General features: G+C 36.8%; 4 protein-coding genes across 4 annotated transcripts; 2 read left to right on the forward strand and 2 right to left on the reverse strand.

Moving 5' to 3' along the window:
• Positions 1-776: 776 nt before the first annotated feature.
• Positions 777-2325, forward strand: LOC103414309 (thioredoxin H2-like). The gene is made up of 3 exons (XM_008352707.4): positions 777-1041; positions 1279-1401; positions 1759-2325. Exons 1-3 carry the CDS (start codon positions 910-912, stop codon positions 1891-1893), a joined length of 390 nt encoding a protein of 129 aa, XP_008350929.1. The 5' UTR covers positions 777-909; the 3' UTR covers positions 1894-2325.
• A 4412-nt stretch (positions 2326-6737) lies between these two features.
• Positions 6738-8939, reverse strand: LOC103451885 (uncharacterized). The gene is made up of 2 exons (XM_008391322.4): positions 8003-8939; positions 6738-7409 (listed from the first exon to the last, which is right to left on the reverse strand). The coding sequence occupies exons 1-2, from the start codon at positions 8449-8451 to the stop codon at positions 6962-6964; spliced, it is 897 nt and encodes a 298-aa protein (XP_008389544.1). The 5' UTR covers positions 8452-8939; the 3' UTR covers positions 6738-6961.
• A 4717-nt stretch (positions 8940-13656) lies between these two features.
• On the forward strand, positions 13657-15777 carry LOC103451883 (pentatricopeptide repeat-containing protein At1g59720, chloroplastic/mitochondrial). Its single transcript, XM_008391321.4, has one exon. The coding sequence runs from the start codon at positions 13761-13763 to the stop codon at positions 15597-15599; it is 1839 nt and encodes a 612-aa protein (XP_008389543.1). The 5' UTR covers positions 13657-13760; the 3' UTR covers positions 15600-15777.
• Positions 15778-17029: 1252 nt separating this feature from the next.
• On the reverse strand, positions 17030-24631 carry LOC103451882 (uncharacterized). The gene is made up of 4 exons (XM_008391320.4): positions 23681-24631; positions 18453-19052; positions 18068-18359; positions 17030-17463 (listed from the first exon to the last, which is right to left on the reverse strand). The coding sequence occupies exons 1-4, from the start codon at positions 24308-24310 to the stop codon at positions 17429-17431; spliced, it is 1557 nt and encodes a 518-aa protein (XP_008389542.2). The 5' UTR covers positions 24311-24631; the 3' UTR covers positions 17030-17428.
• Positions 24632-25586: the final 955 nt, after the last annotated feature.

Consider the following 25586-nt stretch of genomic DNA (forward strand, 5'->3'; position numbering starts at 1 on the left):
TTTTGCGGTGTTCATTTTGACTGTCTTGAATTTATCTGCTAAGAGCATATGGATGGAATTTATCCTTAAAAACCGGTTTGTAAGAGAAAGGTGCCCAAAAGCTTCTAAACAACACTAGCATATATTATTTTTCGATATGAAGACAATTGAGTCCTAATATTACACCGCGCTTCCGTACGCGATAACTCTTAAACCGAAAAATTGACCATTGTAAAAATTGACTTATAATGCAAAAACTCTTAAAACTACTATAATGTCCTAAAAATATCCATAAAAGTGAAGAAAAAAATGTTTTATGTACCTCTTTGTTGACTTATCATTAGAACTAGTGTCATCTCAGTTGGAGATATAATTACAATATGATCAATAAATATGTTGTAAATACACTTTAATTATAGTAATAGCCGTTGAATTATGATTTTGAAAACATTTCGTCCATGAATTCGAATATTAGATTTTGTAATCTCTAGATTAAATCTTGCTTTGCCCTCTATCGGTCTTTTTCGTTGTCAACGTTTTCTACCAAACGTAAGAGTACGAATGAAGAATCAAACGTGCACTATGCAAAGGGAATATGAGTTTATATGAAAAGAAAATGTCCTTTTTATAATGATTAATATCAAACATTTGGTGCCTTAAAATTTTTCCAAATTAAGTTCAGTGGTGTACAATCCACAGTGTAGCATGGTCCTATCAAAGAGGACGAATCCGATTCTTAACGTTCATCACGCAACTTTTGCCCATTGCTCTAAACCAGTACATAAACGCCTTCCCACCAACACCAAATATCAACGCCACGCAGTCAACAACAACAACACCAAATATCAACGCCACGCAGTCGATTAAAAGAAATTAATTAAGCTTTTTATTTTGCTTTATCATCCTCTTAGAGACAGAGAAGAAGAGTAAATGGGAGGCAACGTGTCACACATTCAAGACTCGGATGAATCTTCACATGGACACAAGTCTCGCATCGTGGCCTTCCATTCCAAGCATCAATGGAACACCCACTTCGCTGCCTCCATAAACAGCGATAAACTGGTAATTAATTATATTTAAGCTCCTTAAGGAGTTTGCAGGCTTTTTAGTTCAATTGCTTAAGGACATCCATGAAAGTCTCGAGTTTGAATTCTCTTTCCTGCACTATTGTTTATATAAAAGGAAAGTCATAATATTTAAGCTCTATATATGATATACAACTCTACTATACTCTATTTATTTTAATGAAGTTTCTTAATTGATTACTAATTTAGTTTTGATGGTGATGGTGATGAACAGTTGGTGATTGATTTCACGGCTACATGGTGTGGACCTTGTAGAGCCATGGAACCAATTTTCAGAGAGTACGCTGATAAATTCACAGACGTTGAGTTCATCAAGCTTGATGTCGACGAGCTACCGGTATATATATTTATGCATGAATACTTCTCCCCATATTTTTCTTAAATTTTATAATTGTTAGTTACACTTCAAAAAAGTTATTGTACGTTGATTCCTCGCAAAAATATAAAATGGAATTCACAAGCAGGGAAATGTAATGACTTTTGTGAAGTATTAATAACATCTTGTTGAAAAATGGATTTGATTCGTGATTGAACGTGACATACAAATATTAGAAATGTTATCTTAGTTACCAAGTGATTAAGAAATACATGGTCACTCACCTTTGAAAATAATATCATTAATGATGGAAAAAAAATGTGTTTTTTTATTTATCAAGCCGTGATATTAAATTTAACTATGAGCGGATGGATGCAGGATGTGGCAATGGAGTTTGGTGTGCAGGCAATGCCTTCATTTGTATATATGAAGAAAGGGGAGGTGGTTGATAGGATCGTAGGGGCCAGGAAAGATGAACTGCAAAAGAAGATTGAGAAACACAGGAGATCATAATTAAGTATGGATTAATTAACTGATGCGATGAATAAATTAAAGCTCGATTGGGAATATATAATGATGATGACGTGCTACCACCGTGTGAGAGCGGAAGAAATAAAGCGAAAAAAGAAAGAATATAGGAAAGATAAAATAAGGTGTAAGAGTGAATATATATAAGATTTGGGAGTATGATTCTCTCCTTCTAAATTCTCCTCCCCTCAGTCTTTTACTATAGGAATGGTCACAATTAAGTAACTTCAAAGAGGAAAGTAGAGAGAAGAGGAAGGGAAGAAAAGGAATTTGGAAGAGAAGTAATCCTACTCTATAAGATTGATCATGTGTTCTTTAATTTTCGTGATTGTCTATAATATTTGTACTTCTCACGTGTTAATTCAGTTTTTTTGTTACATTGTGAGCTATGTATCAATAAAATTTATCACTTTGTGAGCTTTGTATTGCTTTCTTTTGATTAATTGGCTTTGAAAAATAAAAAAATAAAAATCTTCATAAATGTATTTGGGAAATTTCGCTCCACTATAATGAAATATTCTGCATGAATTTTAGGAAATTGTGCAGCAGCGAAAATTCCACTAGAATTTTGCAAACCAGTTAATTAACAATCGTGAGTAAAATTCGTTGAGTTTTCGCAAGATGTTTTGTGTATATATTACGGACAATATTATAATACATTTGGAAATACTGTAATCAATTGAGCGACATAAGTATTTCCCTTTGAAGTAAAAAAAATTGAAAGATAAATAGAAAATTCCAACAGGGCGTACAATTTAGCAATAACGTAGTTCCGTCTATTTGAACATTTCGAGTACATCTAATATGACTTTTAAGAAGTTTGTGGTGTGGCAAAAGTTCCACGAAAATATAACTTACGACATTTCTTTCATTTCGGAAAACCGATTAAACGTTGTGAGTAAAATTCCATTTGAAAAGTGCAATTTTTGAGTTTTTGCAAGATTTTTAACATGAGCATCCAAGAAAAAAAAGTGTTAAGGAAAAAGTGCAAGATCTTTAACAGTTATATAGGAAATACGCAATAAGTATATCACATGCATGCAGAAGCACTTACACGCATGCATGGCCATTCTTGATGCAAACAGAAGTAGTCTTCTACTTCCAGTAGCCTATATGAACTCTAAGTACTAACGAAATAGGTATGTGGCTTTTGCGAGATTCGACTGGTATGGAAGCAGGGACTGCTACCTTGTTTCATAGCTAGGGTTTTTATCAAATCCAGCATATTATCGGACAGAATTTCAACCCATACTCTATTAAATCCATTAGAGTCCCATCATGATTCTATATCTTTGTGTTTAGCTAATAAGGGTCCTAATAGATTGCTTATGGTTAAGACTCCAATATATCTACTACATTATGGCACCGAGAGTCCTTGAACGTCTAATGAGTAAACCAACTACCAAGTCATCTAGCCTACCAATTTTTGGATTCCAACGTTCAAACTAGTCTTCCTAGTATGCACAATTGCACCGTGGAAAGATTAAATATTCACATTATCATACATTGACAATTAGGGAAATATTCACATTATCATACATTGACAATTAGGGTTAAATAGATTTGGTTTTTATTCTAGGCATATGGATTCTCATAGCGTTTAGGTATCACCTCCACCCAGCACTCTCCTCAGACCATCCTTCTGTTCTGCACTGAGCTTCGCCGGAAAGACCACGTCGAACTTGATCCTAAGGTTTCCTTTCTTGACCGGATCATTAGAGATGGGCATTATCTCATTAGCAACCACCTCCTCATGGCCTGGTTTGATTATGTCTCTCACCGGGATCATGAGAACCCTTCCATCCAACGTTGTCAGATTGACGAATGCTCCGGTGAGAGCCTCCAGTCTAGTAGAGATAATTTCTGAGTGACCACAAGGTCATTCCCATCCCTCTTGAAAGAGGGTGAGGTTTCTCGTCGATGACAAAGATGAGAGCAGCCGGATATAAGCCCTGTTCTTGGCTTCCTTTCTCTGGGAACGTGATCTTTGTTCCCTTCTTCCAGCGGGGCTTGATGTCTTTCTCTAGGATTTCCTCAATACTCTTTGGCTTACTGCAACAGAGAAGTTATTTCAACATTGTAAGGCAAAAAAAAACTACTAGAGAGGGCAAAAATCTTCTGGAAAAGAAAATGCGTTTTAGAAGGGGGAGGAACGTGTTGCTACATTCAACTAGTATAACTTACGTCTGATCAAACTAAAATGATATGGACCAACATATTGACCTGATCAACTGACATAACTCACATCTACCCAACTGCACACAAATTAAGAACACATCATTTGGGTAATATCAAGGCAAGAAAGATCATGAAGCCTACTAGTGAAAGAAATCTAACCCAAAATCCATTTTAAATGTTTCTTATTCAGTTTTAGATTGAATTAAAAGTCAAGATCACCCACCCAAAACGGCAATTTTATCCAATGTAACAGTAATCCCCCAGCTTATAATTAGATTCTGAAGTATATTATATTTTAAAACTTTATCTGTTAGATTTTAATCATCGTATTAGTGATTAAGAATTCAATGATCAAATATCTTAAAATAAATTCCTTTTGGTCATGTGATTAAGCTGACTTTTAGTTTTAGTTTTGGTTTTGGAAGCTACTAATGGTGAATATTTGCAATTCTCTTTGTGTTTTACGTCATGGAACAAAACGAGAATAGATCCTCTCCGGATCTCTTCCACCAAGGTCATCGGATCAAGTGATCCGGACCCTTGAAATTTCATCAAATGGCAAAAAATTATTATTGCTTTTAGGCACTGAGGTGATTCTGAAAAAATGGGTATAAAAAAAAAAGCTGGGAGTTTTTTTGTGTTTGGTAAACATTCAGTTTCAGTTTTTTTTCACAGTTTTGGGTGAAAAAAGCAAAAAATACAAAGCTGCAAACCCAGCTTTGGAAAACCGCTTTTTTCACATCTGTTTTACATAAAAGTTTAGCAAACACTATAATACTGCTTTTTTTTTTTTCCAAAAGCACTTTTACAAAAAAGTTTACCAAACACTCTGCTGCTTTATTTCACAGCTGTTTATTCTCATAGCACAGCAGAAGCAGTTTTTTTTCAAAGCACAGCAATACCAAACCAGCCCTTAAGATGTCAAAACAGGTGGGCCATTTGATGAAATTTCACAGGCCCGGATCACTTGATCGGGTGGCCTTGGTCTCCAGATCTCTTCTTGGACAAAACGTGCCCATTGACATTAACAACAGCCAACTCCTCTTTACACTTTAATTGGTGTAATTAGGGATCCCAGCATTTACCTTCAATTAGAACATGATAAATGATTGAATTGACTTTTAATAAGAGATCCCAACTCCAGAAACATCACCACTCACCGTTTGTCATTTTGACTTAATAAACGTCTTGGATTCATTTGTATGTGGTCTAATATCATAGGGGATAGAGTATTGTGTTTCTAACCATGAATTTCAAGTTCAAAACTCCCCCCTCCCCTTTTATTATTGTACTAGTTTCAAACTCTTCCCTCTCATCCCTAATAAAAGTAATTTTTTAAAATAAAAAAAGAAACGTCTTGGATTCATCTGCTAAGAGCATATGGATAGAACTTGCCCTATAAAACCGACTTGCAAGAGAAAGGTGACCAAAATCTTTTAAACAACTCTATTATATCTATTATATGTTATTTTTTGATATGGGGACAATTGAGTCATAACATTACACCACTCTTCTATATGCAATAACTCTTAAACCGAACAATTGATCATTTTAAAAATTGGCTTATAAGGAAAGAGTGCGGAAACTCCTAAAACTACCATAACGTCCTACAAATATCCATAGAAGCGAAAAAAATTGATATATCTACCTCTTCGTGAACATATCATTAGAACTAATGTCATCTTAATTGGAGATATAATTCACAATATGATCAATAAATATGTTGTAAATACTTTATTTATTGCAATAGTCGTTGAATTATGATTTTGAAAACATTTCGTCCATAAATTTAGAATATTGGCTTATGTAGTCCCCAAGTAAAATCTTGCTTTGCCCTTTAGACTAGAATTCTCACACCTCCTATTTTCACAGGCAATGCCTTCATTTGTATTCGTGAAGAAGGGCGAGGTGGTTGATAGGATCGTGGGGGCCAGGAAAGATGAACTGCAGAAGATGATTGAGAAACACAGGAGATCATAATTAAGTTCAAGTTTTAATTACTACTAATAAATAATCATTGGGTTGATTAACTGATGCTGTGAGTAAATTAAATCTCAATGATGATGACGTGATACCAGAGTGGAAGAAATAAAGCGAAAAAAAAAGAAAGAATATAGGAAAGATAAATAAGGCGCAGGGGGTGCATAAGATTGATCATGTGTTCTTTAATTTTCGTGATTCTATGATGCTTGTATTGCGTTCTTTTTTATTAATTTGCTTTGTTTAATTATCGTAAACCAATTTTGTGGAATTTCGCTGCACTATAACGAAATATTCTAGAATTTTAGGAAATTTTTGGTGCAGCGAAAATTTCACTAGAATTGCAAACCAATTAACAATCGTAATTCGATTTGTTGAGTTTTGACGAGATCTTTCTGAGTATACATTAAGAACAATGTTATAATACATTTGGAAATATTGTCAGCAACTGAGTGACGTAAGTATTCCAGCAGGGCATAAAATTTAGCCACAACGTTGTTCCATCCATTTGAACATCTCCAGTATATCCTGCATGAAATTTAAGAAGTTCGTAGTGTGACAAAAGTTCCACGAGAATATAATTTATGATAATTTATTTATCTTCGGAAAACCCATTAAGTAAAATTCTTTTTGAAAAATACAATTTTTGAGTTTTTGCAGGATCTTTGACATGAGCACTAAAGAAACATATTATCATATACCATTAGAAAATAATGTCACAAATTATGGAGCCCCATTAGCATTTCTTACAATTTTGGATTCCAAACCTTCAAACTAGAGTTCCTAGCATGCACAATTGCACCGTGGAAGGATAAAATATTTACATGATCGTACATTGACAATTAGGGTTAAATAGATTTGGGTTTTATCCTAAGCATATGAATTCTCATAGCCTTTAGGTATCGCCTCCACCCAGCACTCTCCTCAGACCATCCTTCTGTTCTGCACTGAGCTTCGCCGGAAAGACGACGTCGAACTTGACCCTGAGGTTCCCTTTCTTGGTCGGATCTTTAGAGATGGGCATTCCCTCATTAGCAACCACCTCCTCATGGCCAGGTTTGATTATGTCTCTCACCGGGATCTTGAGAACCCTTCCATCCAACGTTGTCAGATTGACGACCGCCCCGGTGAGAGCCTCTAGTAGGGATAATTTCTGAGTGACCACAAGGTCATTCCCATCCCTCTTGAAATGAGGGTGGGGTTTCTCGTCGATGACGAAGATGAGATCAGCCGGAGAGAAGCCCGGCTCTTGGTTTCCTTTCTCTGGGAATGTGATCTTTGTACCCTTCTTCCAGCCAGGCTTGATGTCTATCTTTAGGATTTCCTCAATGGTCTTTGGCTTACTGCAACATAGTTGTTGCTTCAACGTTATAAGGCAAAAAAGAGCTACAACAGGGGGCAAAAATCTTCCGGAATAGAAAATGCGTTTCAAAAGGGAGGAACGCATTGTTCCGGCCAACTCGCATAACTCGCGTCTGATCAAACTAAAATGACATGGACATGGATGAACACATTGTCCTAACCAACTGACATAACACCAGCGTCTACCCAATTACACACAGATTAAGAACACATTATTTGGGTAATATCAAGTTAAGAAAGATCATGAACCTGAAAGAAACCTAATCCAAAATCCATTTCAAATGTTTCTTATTCGATTTTAGATTGAATTAAAAGTCAAGATCACCTACCTAAAAACGGCAATTTAATCCAATTTTAACCATATTAACAGTAATCCCCCAGCTTATCATGCCTTAATCAAAGTCAACTATACAAGTCAACACACGCAGAACTCTCAATTAACAAACCATACAAACACATCACTTCCCGAACATCAAAATCTCAGTTAACAAAAAAAAAAAGAAACAAACTTTGCAGCAATTCCGACATATTAAAAAAAACCCAACCAGAAAACAAACAGAAACAGAGTACTCACCCGAACCCATCAGGAACAGTTCTCGAAATCCTCATCTTCCTCCTCGCCCCTCTGTAAAGATCCTCCAAACTGCACACCAACTTGCTCTCTATCGCCGCAGCCTTCTTACTCTTCAAATTACCATTACGCCCTTCGCCATTCACACTGCTCTTCTTGAACACCTTGTCCCCAACGCCGCCAGATCCGCCGAAAAACTCGGCGAAAATGTCATCCGGGTCGCCGCAATTGAGCCCCTCCTCGCCGTAGATGTCGTAGATCTGGCGCCGCTGCGGGTCGCTGAGAACATCGTACGCCTGGCACACCTGCTTGAACTTGGCCTCCGCTTCCTCGTTGTCGACCAGGTTCTTGTCGGGGTGCCACCTCATCGCCAGGCGCTTGTACGCCTTCTTCAGGTCCTCCTGGGTCGCGTTCCGGTTCACTCTCAGCACGTTGTAGAAATCCACAACCATGTGATTGCTCTGATCGAAATTATCAACTGCTCTGATTTGATAGGGGATAGTCGGAGAGAAAAGCCGGATGTGGAAAAGTGCTTATCCAGCAGAAAGCAAACGCGGTTTTAAATTTGGCGTTTGGAGTTATAATTTTCTGTGTTTGGTACGCGTTTCGTCAATGGAGCGGTGGTGGGGGACTGGAGTGAAGGACACTGCGGGGATTTAAATAAATCAAATCTGTATCAGAACGTGCAGTGAGGTGGGAGCCTAGCAGACTTGAAGTATCTTTGTAGACTTTGTTTTATTTTATTTTTTAAGGAAATATATTTGTAGTTACAGTTGCACAGATTCTGGTCGGTCGTTGGTGTTCCAAATTTTTTATAGGTGTTGAGTGCGGGTTATAATAAAATTGAACGATATAAATGATGTATTATAGTTTTATAATACATTAACAAAAAAAATCTACATGTTATACTTGAAATAGCAATATTATGCGACTTTATCTATTGTGTCGAATGTATATTGGGGCCAAGGTGATTTCAGACCACACAGATTTTGAAAAGTACACATGTGAAAGTCTTCCGAGTACCCTTCTAATGTTTGGCATGGGTGTCTTCGTGTTTGTGCCCACAAAGTATTAGATGTAATGTATGATCTGCACATGTCGGCCACACTTGGCATGTTTTGTTAAGAGCACTCGATAAAATTTATCAGATTGCTTCAGTATATCTCGATATTTGTTTCACATGTGCTCAACACAGTTCAATTAACGACAAGAAGTTCAACAAATGTTAGATAAAATGCCTAAGCAAATAAACTGAAATTTTATTGCGTGCTTGGCGCTTTGTTTGTATTGAAAACTTAAATCTTCATCACTAAAACCCACAATGTTCGGATCTTAAATCTGCCAAATCTGAATACATCCTAATGTTGGTCTACGTTGCAAAGGTAGATGAGTGATATATGGATGGCCGCTTTATACGTAATGTACGCGTAACACGACATCGTTTTGGTGGTTTTTTTAACCTTGTTTAAGTTGAAAATAGTGATTAATACGCCGCCCCTTCTTCTTTAAATATGTGACATTGTGAGTATTAAATTATGATTGTATCCTGTGAACCTGTAATTTGGCGGTCGACATGCTTTGGGGCATTCAATAATTGTAACGAGCAAGAATTTAAAAACAGCAGCTGGCCGGCGAATTGACTTGGAAAGTAGGCAATGACAAATCAATGCCCAACGACATAGTATTTGCTTGCTTATGGGACAAGGAGTTGTTGTCGATGCTACTTGCAACCATGAGTGTAACGAAATGATAAAGAGTAGATTAGATTTAATATTTCGAAAAGTAACATTCGGAAGGAAGGCAGAATAATCAAAACACATTGGGGGAAATTATAAACATAAAAGCTCAGCCCAATAAGCAAATAAATAAAAAGTAAAATCCTAATTTTTATCTTCCAAATGCAGAGAGCCGCTCTTGTCGCCGTCGCTGCCACGAACGTCTTCCCAGCAGTCACCAAGACAACAACACTAGAGAAGACGACTGAGTGAAAAACTGAAGAACATAAGGCAGATAAATTTGACAATGGAGAAGTAGCGATGAATGCCGAGGAAGGGGCATTAAGCCCAAACTTGAGATAAGTTCAGGGAAAAATTTGAGACTTAGCTTGAGGAAAACTAAGATAAAATTCAAAATAAAACTGAAAATAAAGAGAGGGAAGAAGGGAAGAAGGGAAGGAGGAGAAAAAAGGGGATTGCCACCGGCACCCAAGGTAAAGGTTAGGGTCGGCGGCAAGGGTTTTTCTATGCTTGTATTTTCTTTTAATAATCCATACTATTTAGTAGTATAAACAATGGACGGTTATAATATCATTATTCGTAAAAAAAATTATTTGTCATTATAGCATACAAAAAACCTTATTAAGATCGATTATTTACAAGTGATTCATCATATAGTGTATTAGATCAATTATAATAATGACAGACTATTCATATGGGTAAGAATTAGGAAATGTATCATCTCCGGATCCCTTCACCTAATCCATTAAATTTGGGGATCCGGGCCGTTGTAATTTAATCCAACCATTACAAACAATGGCTCATTTTAAAAGTTATAATAATTGTAATCGTTTGATTAAATTTCAAATACCCAGATCTTCGAACTTGGTGAATTAGGAGGAAGATATCCGGAGATAATTCCTCTCAAGATATTTATTATAAGGTTACAAGTGGAAGTTTGTTTGATGCCGCGAAAGAAGTCATCATCCACGTCCAAATCCAATGGCCCAGTGGTGGTATGGCGATGGCGGTAAAGCTACTTTTCTCTGACCAACGTGAAGAAAGCATGGAAAGATGAACAGTTTTCAGTTTTCAGTTTTCAATTAGGAAATACTTTCTCTTTAAGTGATTGTCAAGTTGTCTTTAATTTAGCTTTTTCGGTGATGATAAAAGAGGAACGCCAAAGCAAAGTGTCCTGAAAGAGGAATGCCAAAAGTCTAAGCATTCGCATGGAAGATAAGATAAGAACTAGGATTTCTTTAGTAGAGTGCTTTATTTTTTCCTTAATAATTGACTACTTAGTAGTTCGAGAAATAAACGGTTATAATTGAATTGAGTTAATATTGTTTTTCTCAACTTGTCAATTTAATAGATAAAAAATCGAACTACTCATGTGTCCGAACTATTGAAGATAAACCTGTCAAAAATGAACATGAACTTAATAGGATAAAAAATGAGTTACAACATGTTGATATGAGGGCTTAAAATTGCGCCACGGCTTCTGTAGTGGATTCCTTCCTCGCTTGACAAACATAGCCTTCAAGGTTGAAAACCTAGCTCAATTAATTTGACGCCTCGATATTGTTTGCATAAAAACCCGACTAAATATGCCGACTAAAGTGAAATTTTATGAAAACTCCATAAATTTGTATAAAGTCAGCACTACTGTAATGTCTTAATTTAATAATATAATATTATATATAAATTTTATATGTGATAAGTTCAAGTGATGAACTCGTTCCATCCACCACGACGTTGAATCCATTCGAGGTAATTTACTGCCACTCACAAATGTTTCTAGCAACCATGGTATAAAATATCGATGATATCGGAAATATCGGTAGTCCAAAAATATGGAAATTTCGATGGAAATATCGAGATATTATCGATATCAATAAAAATTGAATAAAAACCACGGAAATTGTAAGAAAAACTTGGAAATTTTTATTGAAACTTTTGAGAATGTTTATTTAGTCAATTATCTATTAGTTTATCAAAAAAAATTAGAAGGAAATGCATTACCTGATGGATTTAACTGATTTAAGTTGATTATACAGCAAGCTGGCAAACACTGTGAGTGTAGAAAATATATAGTAATTAATGAAAAAAATATTAAACACACCATAGTCATTTATATATAATGATTTACCACAATATTTTACACTTTATACATTGCATGGTAAGATACATGAGTGATTCTGTACCACATAAAGTTCTTATAAGGTTCAAAATTTTCATTATCTTCATCATCTCTATGTGTAGAGTATTCATCAAATGATAAATCCCCAAAATAGTTTTGCATGTAATTGTTAACATGCCACTCATATAAATATAAATATTTTAGCATATTATCACTAAAACATAAGTGATATATGGTGGTTATGGTGTTGGATGAGTAAAATGGGAGGGGTTCAAATCCCCCTTTTTTTCTTCTTTTTCTTTTTTTTTTCCTTCCTTTACATTGATATTTTCGATATTTTAGCGATATTACACCGATATTTTGACAAAATCCCTCCCTTTTTTCCCTTTTTTTCTTCTTTTTCTTTTTTTTTCCTTCCTTTACATTGATAGTTTCGATATTTTAGCGATATTACACCGATATTTTGACAAAATATTGCTAAAGTGTGTGCGAAATTATCGACATCGATATTTTCCGACTTTTTTTCTTCTTTTTCTTTTTTTTTTCCTTCCTTTACATTGATATTTTTGATATTTTAGCGATATTACACCGATATTTTGACAAAATCCCTCCCTTTTTTCCCTTTTTTTCTTCTTTTTCTTTTTTTTTTCCTTCCTTTACATTGATATTTTCGATATTTTAGCGATATTACACCGATATTTTGACAAAATCCCTCCATTTTTTCCCTTTTTTTCTTCTTTTTCTTTTTTTTTTCCCTTCCTTTACATTGATATTTTCGATATTTTAGCGATATTACACCGATATTTTGACAAAATATTGCTGAAGTGTGAGCGAAATTATCGACATCGATATTTTCCGATATTTCTTCTTTTTCTTTTTTTTTCCTTCCTTTACATTGATATTTTCGATATTTTAGCGATATTACACCGATATTTTGACAAAATATTGCTAAAGTGTGAGCGAAATTATCGACATCGATATTTTCCGACTTTTTTTCTTCTTTTTCTTTTTTTTTCCTTCCTTTACATTGATATTTTTGATATTTTAGCGATATTACACCTATATTTTGACAAAATCCCTCCCTTTTTTTTCTTCTTTTTCTTTTTTTTTTCCTTCCTTTACATTGATATTTTCGATATTTTAGCGATATTACACCGATATTTTGACAAAATCCCTCCATTTTTTCCGTTTTTTTGTTCTTTTTCTTTTTTTTTCCTTCCTTTACATTGATATTTTCGATATTTTAGCGATATTACATCGATATTTTGACAAAATATTGCTGAAGTGTGAGCGAAATTATCGACATCGATATTTTCCGATATTTCTTCTTTTTCTTTTTTTTTCCTTCCTTTACATTGATATTTTCGATATTTTAGCGATATTACACCGATATTTTGACAAAATATTTCTGAAGTGTGAGCGAAATTATCGACATCGATATTTTCCGATATTATTGTCGATATTTGTACGATATGTACATGGATATGTTCCAAAATATCCGTGATTCGAAAAAATCGAAATATCCTCAATATTTCGTCGATATTATCGATATTTCAAACTATGCTAGCAACCACACCAAAACAAGTTTAGGCAAAAAATAAAAAAGAAGATAAAACCGATATCGATCTACTTATGATTCCCTTTTTTTCTTCTTTTTCTTTTTTTTTTCTTCCTTTACATAGATATTTTCGATATTTGTACGATATGTACATGGATATGTTTCAAAATATCCGTGATTCAAAAAAATCGGAAATATCCTCAATATTTCGTCGATATTATCGGTATTTCAGACTATCCTCCTAGCAACCACACCAAAACAAGTTTAGGCAAAAAATAAAAAAGAAGATAAAACCGACATCGATCTGCTTATGATTTGGCGGCGTTGCAAAGATTCGGCAGCGCGGCAATGGTTCTCGCAACCACACCAACCCCACGTCCTCGTCATCTCCCTCTCCCCAACACCAGCAATGGAGACTCCCGCACCCACCACCACGCCCATCTCCTCCGCCTGCTGAACGAATGCACGGACATGTCGCAGCTCAAGCAAATCCACGCCCACACATTGCGCACCACATCGCCCACCAACCCCCACACCCTCTTCCTCCACAGCCGAATCCTGCATTTCTCCTCCCTCGCTGACATCAACTACGCGTTTCGGGTTTTCGACCAGATTGAAAAACCCAATTCGTTTATGTGGAACACTCTCCTCCGGGCCTGCGCTCGAAGCTCCGAGCGCGAAGAGCAGGCAATACTGTTTTACTGCAAAATGCTGGAAGAAGGGAATGTTTTTCCCGACGAATATACTTTCCCGTTTGTTCTCAGAGCTTGTGCGTATTTGTTTGCCTTGTCCGAAGGGAAACAAGCGCATGGAAACGCTGTGAAACTTGGGTTTGATTCGGATGTGTATGTAAGCAACAGTTTGATTCATCTGTATGCGTCTTGTGGGTGTTTGGAGTTGGCAGAGAAGGTGTTTGAGGAAATGCGCGAAAGAAGAAGCATAGTGTCGTGGAATGTTATGATTGACTCGTATGTTCGGGTTGGGGAGTTTGAGACTGCGCTGAAGGTGTTTGGTGAAATGCAGAAGGTGTTTGACCCTGATGGGTACACAATGCAAAGCGTTATAAATGCTTGCGCTGGGTTGGGGGCTTTGTATTTGGGGATGTGGGCTCATGGTTATGTGTTAAGGAAGTGCGACAGTAGCGTAGCTAACGATGTTTTGATCAATTCTTCGTTGGTTGATATGTATTGCAAATGCGGGTCCTTGAAACTTGCTCAGCAAGTATTCGATTGGATGCCTAAACGTGATGTAACTTCATGGAATTATATGATTCTAGGGCTCGCCCTGCACGGGCAAGCTGAGGCAGCTTTGAAGTGTTTTGATCGTTTGGTTGAAACGGAAAGCTTTGCACCCAATTCTATCACATTTGTCGGAGTTCTGAGTGCATGTAATCACAGAGGAATGGTTGAAGAAGGCCGTAAGTTTTTTGATATGATGGTAAAGGACTACAGGATCGAACCAAGGCTAGAACACTACGGATGCCTAGTTGATCTTCTGGCGCGTGCAGGTTTCATTGACGAAGCTTTGAATTTGGTAACAACAATGCCTGTTAAACCCGACACTGTAATATGGAGGAGTCTTCTCGATGCTTGTAGCAAGCAACACGAAGCTCGCATTGAGCTAAGCCAAGAAATGGCCAGGCAGATCCTCGAGTCATCAGAAGGGGATGCTTCTAGCGGTGTTTATGTGCTCTTGTCAAGAATCTACGCCTCAGCTAGCCGTTGGAATGACGTCGGATCAATTAGGAAACTAATGGAGGAAGAAGGCATAACAAAAGAGCCGGGGTGTAGTTTGATAGAGATTGATGGTTTAACCCACGAGTTTTTTGCTGGAGACACATCGCATCCTCGCAGTAGAGAAATTTTTCGGGTCCTTGATACGATCAACGAGAAGCTGGAGGCAGTAGGGTATGCGCCGGAATGTTCCCAAGGAGATTTGATTGATGAAAAACGATGGCAATCGGTCGGTGTTGGGCTGCACAGCGAGAGAATAGCCATTGCCTTTGGACTGTTGAACTTGAAGCCTGGCGTGCCTATACGTATATTTAAGAATCTGCGGATATGCAACGACTGCCATAAGGTGACCAAATTAATTTCTGAATTATTTGACGTGGAGATTATCATGAGAGATCGTGCTCGATTCCATCACTTTAGAGATGGCGTCTGCTCTTGTATGGATTATTGGTAGCTTTTTGCTCTTGTATTGTATCACCGGTCAGCAATGTATATAGAAAAATGCTATGGAGACTCACTCAAAAGTGGTACTCTCCTCGATCTTCTGTCACCTTATGTTTTTATTACAATGTTTTGTAAAGTTGGCACGGAAATTAACGTTAATTGTGAGGTGGCAGACAGTCCTTGAAGAATCAGCATTTCTTCCAATATTTTGAGATTCTCAAATCCAATGTTGTATCATACTACGAGACAAAATACTAATTGGCAAGAATGCATCTCAGCGTTATACTACAAACCCTAATTGACTTTTGAGTAGATATGTCGAGCTTATATGGTCTTATAGAGCTTATCAAAGGTGAATAACTTACATGATCCTGTCAATAATAGTATGTACACAAATATTTCTTAAGACCACTCGAAATTCACACAAAAATTTCTTAAGACCACTCAAAATTCAAAAAATATACATGTGAAGATGGTCTCAAAATCCTTCAAATGTTAGTACGCGTTCTTTTTGTGTCTACCAAGTGTTTGATATAATGCCTGTTATACATATCTTGATAGGTTGCGTCAGCAACACTTGACAATTTTTATGGGTGTTGTTATTATTACTCTTCAGGTTGTTTCTTGTTGACATGTGCACAATATGTTTTGATTAACGATAATAAACCTACCAAATGTTCGACAAAATGTCCTAGTGAATAAAATAAAACATTTTACGCGCTTGGCGCTAACACCAAAACTCCCTAAAGTTCAAATCTGCATAGCAGTGTGTACATGGATTATTGGGAGAAGAGATTCTCTCCTATCTCTTCCACCAAGATTACCGAATCAAGTGATTCGAACTTTTTAAATTTTATCAAACGGAACCTTTTAAATTTCATCTAACAATCCATCTGTTTTGATCTCTTAAAAACTATAATAATTTTTAAAGAAAACTAATGAAAATGACTTGAAAACTTTGAGTTTTAATAATAAAAATAAAATAAAGGGTAAAATGAATAGTACCAGAATTGATTTTTTAGCGTAAAAATATGATTTTTCGTTAAAGTGAACAGTACCAGGTACTTTTCGTTAAAGTTTCCTAATTTTTAACTGTTAAATAAAATTTAAAAGATCCAAATCATTGAATCTGATGTTTCTTAGTAGAAAAGATCATGAGAGAATATCTTCTCGATTATTGGTAACTTTTCACTATAGTCAATATATAATTCTTTTGTTTTTATTGTTCACACGTCTACGTACGCTGTGGGACAGGAAAAAAATAAAAATAATTTCTTTTACGAGTTCAAAATAATTAAAAATAATTTAGGTGGTGGGTTTGGTATTGATTTGGTTTGGGATCCACCGAACCTTCACCTCTGTTTCCCAAATGCCATCGATCAAGACGTAGACGTGCGTTTAAACCGGGAAAAGCACATGCTAGAGCAAAGACCCACCAAATCAATAAAAAACATCATTTTCCAAAAATAATTAAAAAATAAATAAATCCACAAAATAATTCTACAGCCAAAAGCAATCCGAAAATTATTGCAGGAATAAGTAGCAGCAGCAGCACCAGGAGGAACAACAAAGGCACCAGTTCATCTGAAATGCTAACACGAAGAACATAACTTTTTCACAGATTCAAGCATGTCCCAAGCACAAAACAATGGACAAGAACACAAGTCCTTCAAACTCTCTGCATATGAAATCGACTGAAGGCCGGGCTTCGCGTTATCCGGTAATTCGAATCCTTGGTATACCACACAAAGAAGTCTTAAATCTAAATATGTACACAACATGATGAGAGTGTATATACGCAGCCGGACCAAAACTTTGATTTTCATTTGGTGTTGCCTCCTATAACAAACCTTGTTTTGCAAGATCTCTTCCAGCTGATACAACAAAACACGAACAAAATTGGAAAGACATAATAAGCCACACGTAATCGAAGGGAAACACCGCAAAAGATAGCAAACCAATCCATTCCAAATCCAGAACAATAACTAAGGGCTCGTTTGGGAAGTATTTCATACAAGAAGCATATAACTGGTTCTTTTTACATGAAGCACTTCCAAGTGCTGTTGGAACCCAAAGCACTTCCTCTAAAAGCTTTCAGTCATTTAAAAGCACTTCGCAAACGAGCCCCGAGACCATAAAAAAATGACAATAGAATTGAATCACACTCGAAAAGAATTGCCTTTCAACTTGAATGTTACCAGAACTACAGGCTACTCTAAATACTCAAATCAGAAATGGTTATAAGATTTCAAATCTCCTCATCATAAAGGGCAATGCTACTTTTCGTTCTATGAATACAAAATTTCGCTAATCATAAGACTACAAGATGAGATATTCATAGATAAAAGGCAATGCTATCGAGTTTTAACTTGTTAGTTCACTAACATTTTCAGCTAAACGGCATCGGAAATTGCAGAGTTGATCACAATTAGTACATTGAACATAAACAAAGTAAATTAATAAAAGCCAAGCCCTCACCTTTAGAATCTGGCAACACCAGGACGACCTGCATTGTCACATTGTTTGGTGGAAGCTGCAATCGAAGTGGAAAGAGCTGGTGATTCAAAGGGCTTCGAGCGCAGACGATGATCCCCTCAATCCCGGTCTCCTCCTCGAGCTTACGAGTCAACTCATCAACCCCATTTCCTTTGAAAGTCATAGAGTAGCCCTGCACTGCCTCATCATCGACATCGCCGTTATCTTCAGCTATATGGTAATATATAGTCCTCCCTTCCGACTTCGGCGGCGACGCCACATATGAATCACTCGACTACAATTTAAAATCATCAAATTCAATTAGATTAAATCGAACAAAATTCATGGTCGAAATACGAATTTACAAAAACCCAATTCAGAAACAAACCTCTTGTCTTGACAAATGGCTGGATCTGACGGAACCGCCTGATGGGGAGCTGGATTCGAAGTCCATAGAATCGGAGTGGGGAAGCGGTGGCGGGCCGGACGGCTTAGCAGCCGGAGAGTTGATTTGAATCTCCACAACATCGACATCCCACAGAACCCAATCCTGAGTTGCGGTTCTGTGAGGAACATCATGGGTCACCGAGTTCCGCCACGGCGGGAGTCCTCCATTTGCTCGGAGGAAGTTGCCGTACCGGGTCTTGAGCCGGACCTGCTTGCCATCCCTGACGGGCTCCCACTCGACGGAGGAGTCGAGCCGCCGAGGCAGAGTCTGGAGCACTTTCCGGCCGGTCATGCCGAGGAGGTAAGGCTGGTTGGAGGCGGTGAGGTACTTACCGAAGCAGCTCTTGAGTCGGATGATGTTGTCGGTTTCGGTTACGACCTCGACGGTCCACCGTGCCCTCGTGGACGACCCGTTTCGATCCTGGGTGACGGACTCCTCGTCCTCCTCCGCTAGAAGGTACTTGTCGTGGTGGCTGCGGAGGCGCACCGCCTTGGCCTTGTGGAAGAAGTCCATTCCGATTCGGAACTTGTTGGATTTCGTCTGCGGAGAAATGGTTTCGGATTAAAAAATGTGAACTTGATGGATATTCTCGGTTTCTGGATATCTGAAGACAATGTGGAGCGTACGCATTGAAGTTATGACATTTGTATGGATTGGTCAAAAAACGACAAGTGCCCAGTCAGCGCCCGTCCCTTACAGCGTAATTGGCAATTTACTACTACGCCCGCGGTTGTGTATACGTGGCACTTACGCGGCCTAATCTCTTTGTGGGTTCCGTGTGGGAGAGGCTGTTGGGGGTGGGGGGCCGACTTTCTTTTATGGGCCTGGCTCTAGTTCCTTTCTTATCAATTAGATTGACGGTTTATTTAAAAATGTTTTTAAAATTATTAAAACAACTTATGACAAGAATAATTTTTAATTAATTTTTTGTAAAAATGCAAGTCAATTATAGAAAAATACTAGTTATGATGCTTCTTTTAGAAAACACTTCAAAAATGTTATTGGAACTCAAAATTTTTTTTGGGTAAATTACATAGTAGCCCCTCAGGTTTGAGGTTTATTTGCAATCTTATACAACATCTTTAAAACATTTCACTTTCATACCTCAAGTACTATTTTATTTCAATTTCATACAACTGTTACATTTTTCATCCATGGATCTGTTAAATGCTAACGTGGCTGCCACATATATGTCATGTGGCTGCCAAATGTCTGCCACGTGGCAAATAAAATAATTTTTTTTTTTTTAAACCTGAAATTGGAAGAAAAAAAAAAAAAGGGACCGAACCCCTGCAACCCAGAAGAAGAAGAGAAGAAGAAAGAGGAGGAGGAGGAGGAAGAAGAAGAAGAAGAAAAAAAAAAAAAAAAAGGGACCGAACCCAGAAGAAGAAGGAAGAAAAAGAAGAAGAGAAGAAGAAAGAGGAGGATGAGGAAGAAGAAGAAAAAAAAGAAGAAAGGGACCGAACCCAGAAAAGAAGAAGAAAGAGGAGGAAGAGAAGAAGAAAGAGGAGGGGGAGGAGGAAGAAGAAGAGGAAGAAAAAAAAAAAAAGGGACCGAACCCAGAAGAGAAGAAGAAAGAGGAGGAAGAGAAGAAGAAAGAATAGGAGGAGGAAGAAGAAGAAGAGGAAGAAAAAAAAAAGAAAAAAAAAAGGGACCGAACCCAAAAGAGAAGAAGAAAAAGGAGGAAGAGAATAAGAAAAAGGAGGAGGAGGAAGAAGAAAAAAAAGAAAAAAAAAGGACTGAACCAGAAGGAGGAAGAAGAAGAAGAGATGAAGAAAGAGGAGGAGGAGGAGGAAGAAGAAGAAGAAAAACAAAATGATCGAACCCCTTGTAACCCAGAAGAAGAATGAGGAAGAAGAAGAAGAGAAGAAGGAGGAGGAGGAAGAAGAAGAAGAAGAACAACAACCCATAAGAAGAAGGAGAAAGAAGAAGAAGAGAATGAGGAGGAGGAAGAAGAAAAAGAACAACAGAAGAAGAACGAGGAAGAAGAAGAATAGAAGGATGAGGAGGAAGAGGAAGAAGAAGAACAACAACAACCCATAAGAAGAAGAAGGAAGAAGAAGAAGAGAAGGAGGAGGAAGAAGAAAAAGAAGAACAACAACAACCCAGAAGAAGAAGGAGGAAGAAGAAGAAGAGAATGAGGAGGAGGAAGAAGAAGAAGAAGAACAACAACCCAGAAGAAGAAGGAGGAGGAAGAAGAAGAAGAGAAGGAGGATGAGAAAGAAGAAGAAGAACAACAGAAGAAAAATGAGGAAGAAGAAAAAGAAGAACAACAACCCAAAAGAAGAAGAAGAGAATGAGGAGGAGGAAGAAGAAGAACAACAACAACAACAACAACCCAGAAGAAGAAGAGAAGGAAGAGGATGAGGAAGAAGAAGAAGAACAACAACAACCCAGAAGAAAAAGGAGGAAGAAGAAGAAGAGAAGGAGGAAGATGAGGAAGAAGAAGAAGAAGAAGAACAACCCATAAGAAGAAGAAGAGAAGGAGGAGGATGAGGAAGAAGAAGAATAACAACAACCCAGAAGAAGAAGGGGGAAGAAGAAGAAGAAGAGAAGGAGGAGGATGAGGAAGAAGAAGAAGAAGAACAACAACCCAGAAGAAGAGGGAGGAAGAAGAAGAAGAGAAGGAGGAGGAGGAAGAAGAAGAAGAAGAACAACAACCCAGAAGAATAAGGAGGAAGAAGAAGAGGAGGAGGAGGAGGAGGAAGAAGAGGAAGAAGAAGAAGAAAAAAAAATGGCAGACATGTTTTTTAAAAAAAAATTAAAAAATTATTTTATTTGTCACGTGGCAGACATTTGGCAGCCACGTGGCATATATGTGGCAGTCACGTCAGCATTTAACAAATCCATGGATGGAAAATGTAACGATTGTATGAAATTGAAATAAAATAGTACTTGAGGTATGAAAGTGAAATGTTTTAAAGATGTTGTATAAGATTGCAATAGACCTCAAACCTGAGAGGGCTACTATGTAATTTACCCATTTTTCTTCTTAAAGTCCTTTCAATCATTTGAATAGCATCTCCAAATAAGGCCTAATTTAGAATGCATCACAAAACACATTTCACATAGGTTCACCAAGCACTACAAAGCCTAAAGCCACGTTTAACACATGGACAATGTGGGAAATGGGAGTTCCTATGGGGAAAATATTTTTTCAAGCATTGATTGTTTAAAAAGTATTTCATATGTTATAATAAAAGTAGAAGAAATTATTTGCATCCCTCCTCATGTTATAATACAATGAAATCCTCGCTTAGATACTAGACACTTCAAAAAATTTCTCCCTATAAGAGAATATGTTCTTGATATTACCATATTCCCTTATGGATAAATTAAAAAGAATGTTCACTTAAATAAAAATTTACTAGATTTACATTGTCATGATATCATTCACAAAGAATTGAGTTGACTAAAATCCGTGTAGTAACAAGATCATGTTAGTGGTTAATATATTAGTGAAAGATATATTTTTTCTAGTTTAAGGTTGCAGACCCTAACTAGCCCAAAAACATCACATTTATTGTAAACATACCTAAAAATAAGAAATTTATCATAGATAAGATCTAGGTAGGGTTTTCCTTTTAATGTATTTTTGTAGATAAGGGTAGGATTGTCCACTTACAATATAAATTATAATAGTGTAATGTCTATTTCATGACAGATGTACAACTACATCAATCGCTAATATGAAAATGGCACCATGAGGCGATTGAGAGGAGTGAAAACTTGACCAAATGTAAAGAAATGAATCATCTCCGGATCCCATCCACCTAATTTTACTTATCAAATAATTCGGATCCTTGAAATTTGATTCAACGGCTAAAAACAAGAGTTCAATCTAAAAGTTATAATAACTTTAGCCGTTGGACCAAAGTTAAAGGATCCGAATTGTTTGATGAGTATAATTAGGTAGAAGAGATCCGAAGATGATCAATTTCCAAATGTAAATGTGTTTTTATAAACTAGTGCAGCTTTTGTGTCCTCCTACGGCCCACCCATTAAGTTGTGGTGCGGACGGGTTGGTGTGTGTTTTTCAGGGAAGATAAATGATAACGAGACTCTCTCAAAAGTGCAATTCTTTATGTATTCTCTGTTACTTTATGTTTTTGGCATATTATTTTATATGTCGGCACAAAAGTTGACATTAAAATGTAAGGTGACAAAGAATGTATAGAAAGTCTTACTATGAAAAAGTCTCCTTACCATTTCTTATTAGGAAATTATATTGCAATTTGCAAACAATTATATGTCTGAAATCTAATGAATAGTCAAATTAGGGAACTAAATTCCATGGTTAGAATATACAAATTGCAACTAGTGTGTTATGCAGCTATATAAATACTGAGTGTATATATGCATCCAATACTGAGAAATAACTTAAGAGTGTAGAACTCGTGACATTTAAGTTTGTCTCGTCTTTTAATAAGTATTTTATAGTTTGGATCCTAGAGATTTCTTGTGGAAACAAATCAGTAGGCTCTAGTACCATATTTTTGTATTTGACGAAATAAAATGTAATATTCCTCACTCAATTAGAAGCGTACAGGCTTGTCCAACCAATGCATATCCTTTTTTTTTTAATTTTATTATTATTAAAGAGAAGAGGAGGATTCGAAAATGTTAAATATTGAAGAAGAATGAGAAGTTTTGAACATAGAACGTTCAAGTGAAAATTTAACACCTTATCTACTAAGATATTGAATCATATGCAATATCATGTATAATCACCAAACATTATAACTGTACTAATAATATAAAATATTATGTAAAAAACATGAGATGGAACATAGTCTATTGAAAGTCTCCTTACCATTTTTCAAAATTTAATACAACCACTAAGCATTTCGAGGAGCAATTAATAATTCAGTTTGCAATTAATTAAGAGACGTGATTTTTGCAATTTTATTTATTTTTATTACGCATCTACTAATTTTTTTAATAGTTGTTCGATTAATAAATTGAAAAATAATTAAGAACCTAAAACAAAAAAATGAGTGTAAAAATGGGCATATAAACCATAATTCCGTTTGGCCCAAGAGAAGTAAGTTAAATAAATTGAACAATCAGCTCGGTATGTCATGATCAAACAAAAATGCTTGATTAAAATTTAATGACAATTAACAAGACTAATTAACTAAAATTAATTAAGCAAAAACTGAACATACCTGCTTAGCCAGATTTTTCGACGACGGCTTCAGAGACTTAGCCAGCTTTTCCGACGACGGTTCTGAATTAGGCGACTTGGTTGAAATCACAGAAACGGGCGACCCGTACCCCGATCCGTTAAGCTCGTCGGAAAACGACGAAAAACTCGACTGCTGCGAGAGCAACGACTCTGACGCCGGAAGCTCCGTCTCCAGAACGTCCCACAGAATCCAGTTCTGGGTTGATGTCGTGGTGGGGTCGTCGTGAGTGAGCGAGTTTCGCCACGGAGGCGGCCCACCATTGGCGCGCAAGTACGTGCCGCACCACGTTCGCAGCTTGACCTGGAACCCGTCGCGTATGGGCTCCCACTCGAACTTCCAGTCGACGAGCTTGTCTAACTCCGCCTGGATGACTTTATTGCCGGTCATGCCAAGAAGGAAAGGGAGGTCGGTGGCGGTGAGGTAGAGCCCGTGGCAGCTCTTGAGGCGGACGACGTGGGATTTGTTCTCGACGAGCTCGACCGTCCACCGGGCCTTTCGGGAGGTGCCATTGCGGCTCTGGCGGACGGACTCTTTGTTGTCGTCGGCGACGAGGTACTTGTCGAGGTGGCTCCGCAGCTTCACCGCCCTGGCGGTGTTGAACAAGTCCATGATTGATGATAAAAAAATGAGACCGTACTTTAAAAAATTGGGAAGATTGGGGTTTTGGGAAAAGGCTGGGTGTGTTGGGTTTTGCTTGTTGGTATTAAACTGCTTTTATAGGTTCTTTATATTATAATCAGAATGATCATCGCATGATCCGAATTCTTACATTCGTCGTATATTGTATGGTCAGACGAATCATTTCTCATATTATAATAACTCTTAGGCTCGCGAAAACTTTATTAGAAGATTATTATGGTCAAGCATTTGGATCGCGAAAGCAGAAGATGAGAAGAAAATGACGATTACGTATTTAGGTGATGTTTGTCCAAAAAATTAAAAAGGTACTTTGGTGATGGAGGAAGAAGTTTCCTGCTGGTAGAAATGAATCATTTTCGGATTTTTTTTTCCTAATCAACCAGATTAAGAAATTCGTGTCGTTAAAAATTAATCCAACAACTATAAAAAGACACCAATTTTAAAAGTTATAATAACTTCAACAGTTTGATCAATTTTCAACGACACGAATTTCTTGATTTAGGTTATATATTGGGGTTAGGGTTTAAAGGGATAGTGATTATTGATGCCAGAGACTGGTTTTGTCTTGGTATGGCAAAGGCGTACGAGGTTGTTGGTCGTATATTCTAGAAGGTCATATTCGTGGACCGACGAGATTATTCGTGGAAGGTTCATGCATTTCTAAGTTGGAGTCTCAAAATAATTGAATCTACTGTATCAATTAGCCAAAATAACATAATTTTTATTTTAATTTCGAAAGTTTAAAATCGATAGAACGATATTTGATATGTTTATCGTCTATTATTTTGATCATTCCTAAAAAATATCCGTTGTCAAATTATTTTCTCCACTTGAACTTGTGATTTGTTTAACACAATAGAAAATTTTCACAAAATAATCAAAATAATTTACGATAAACAATTTTAGATACCACTTGTATTGATTTTAAATCTCAATGATCGAATTAAGGAGCTATGACAGTCTCATGAATCATTTGGCTAAAAAGCCGTTTAGTGTTTCCTTTTTTTTTTTTTTTTGAACAAGTGATATTATCTACACTAAAAATGAGGGAGTAGATTAACCTCATAATTAGTTAGTAATAATTTGGTTCAAATTTGTATTTTGGTGAGAATCGAACCTAAAACTTCTCACTTACAGGTAAAGAGGAATACCATTAAATCGAAGTGTTTTCTTAAATTGTCATTATTTTATAAATCGTTGAATTTAAATTAAGACATTTAAAACATTATTAAGATGCACTATTAAG

Source organism: Malus domestica, chromosome 13, assembly GCF_042453785.1.
Source record: "Malus domestica chromosome 13, GDT2T_hap1".
Lineage (NCBI taxonomy): Eukaryota > Viridiplantae > Streptophyta > Magnoliopsida > Rosales > Rosaceae > Malus > Malus domestica.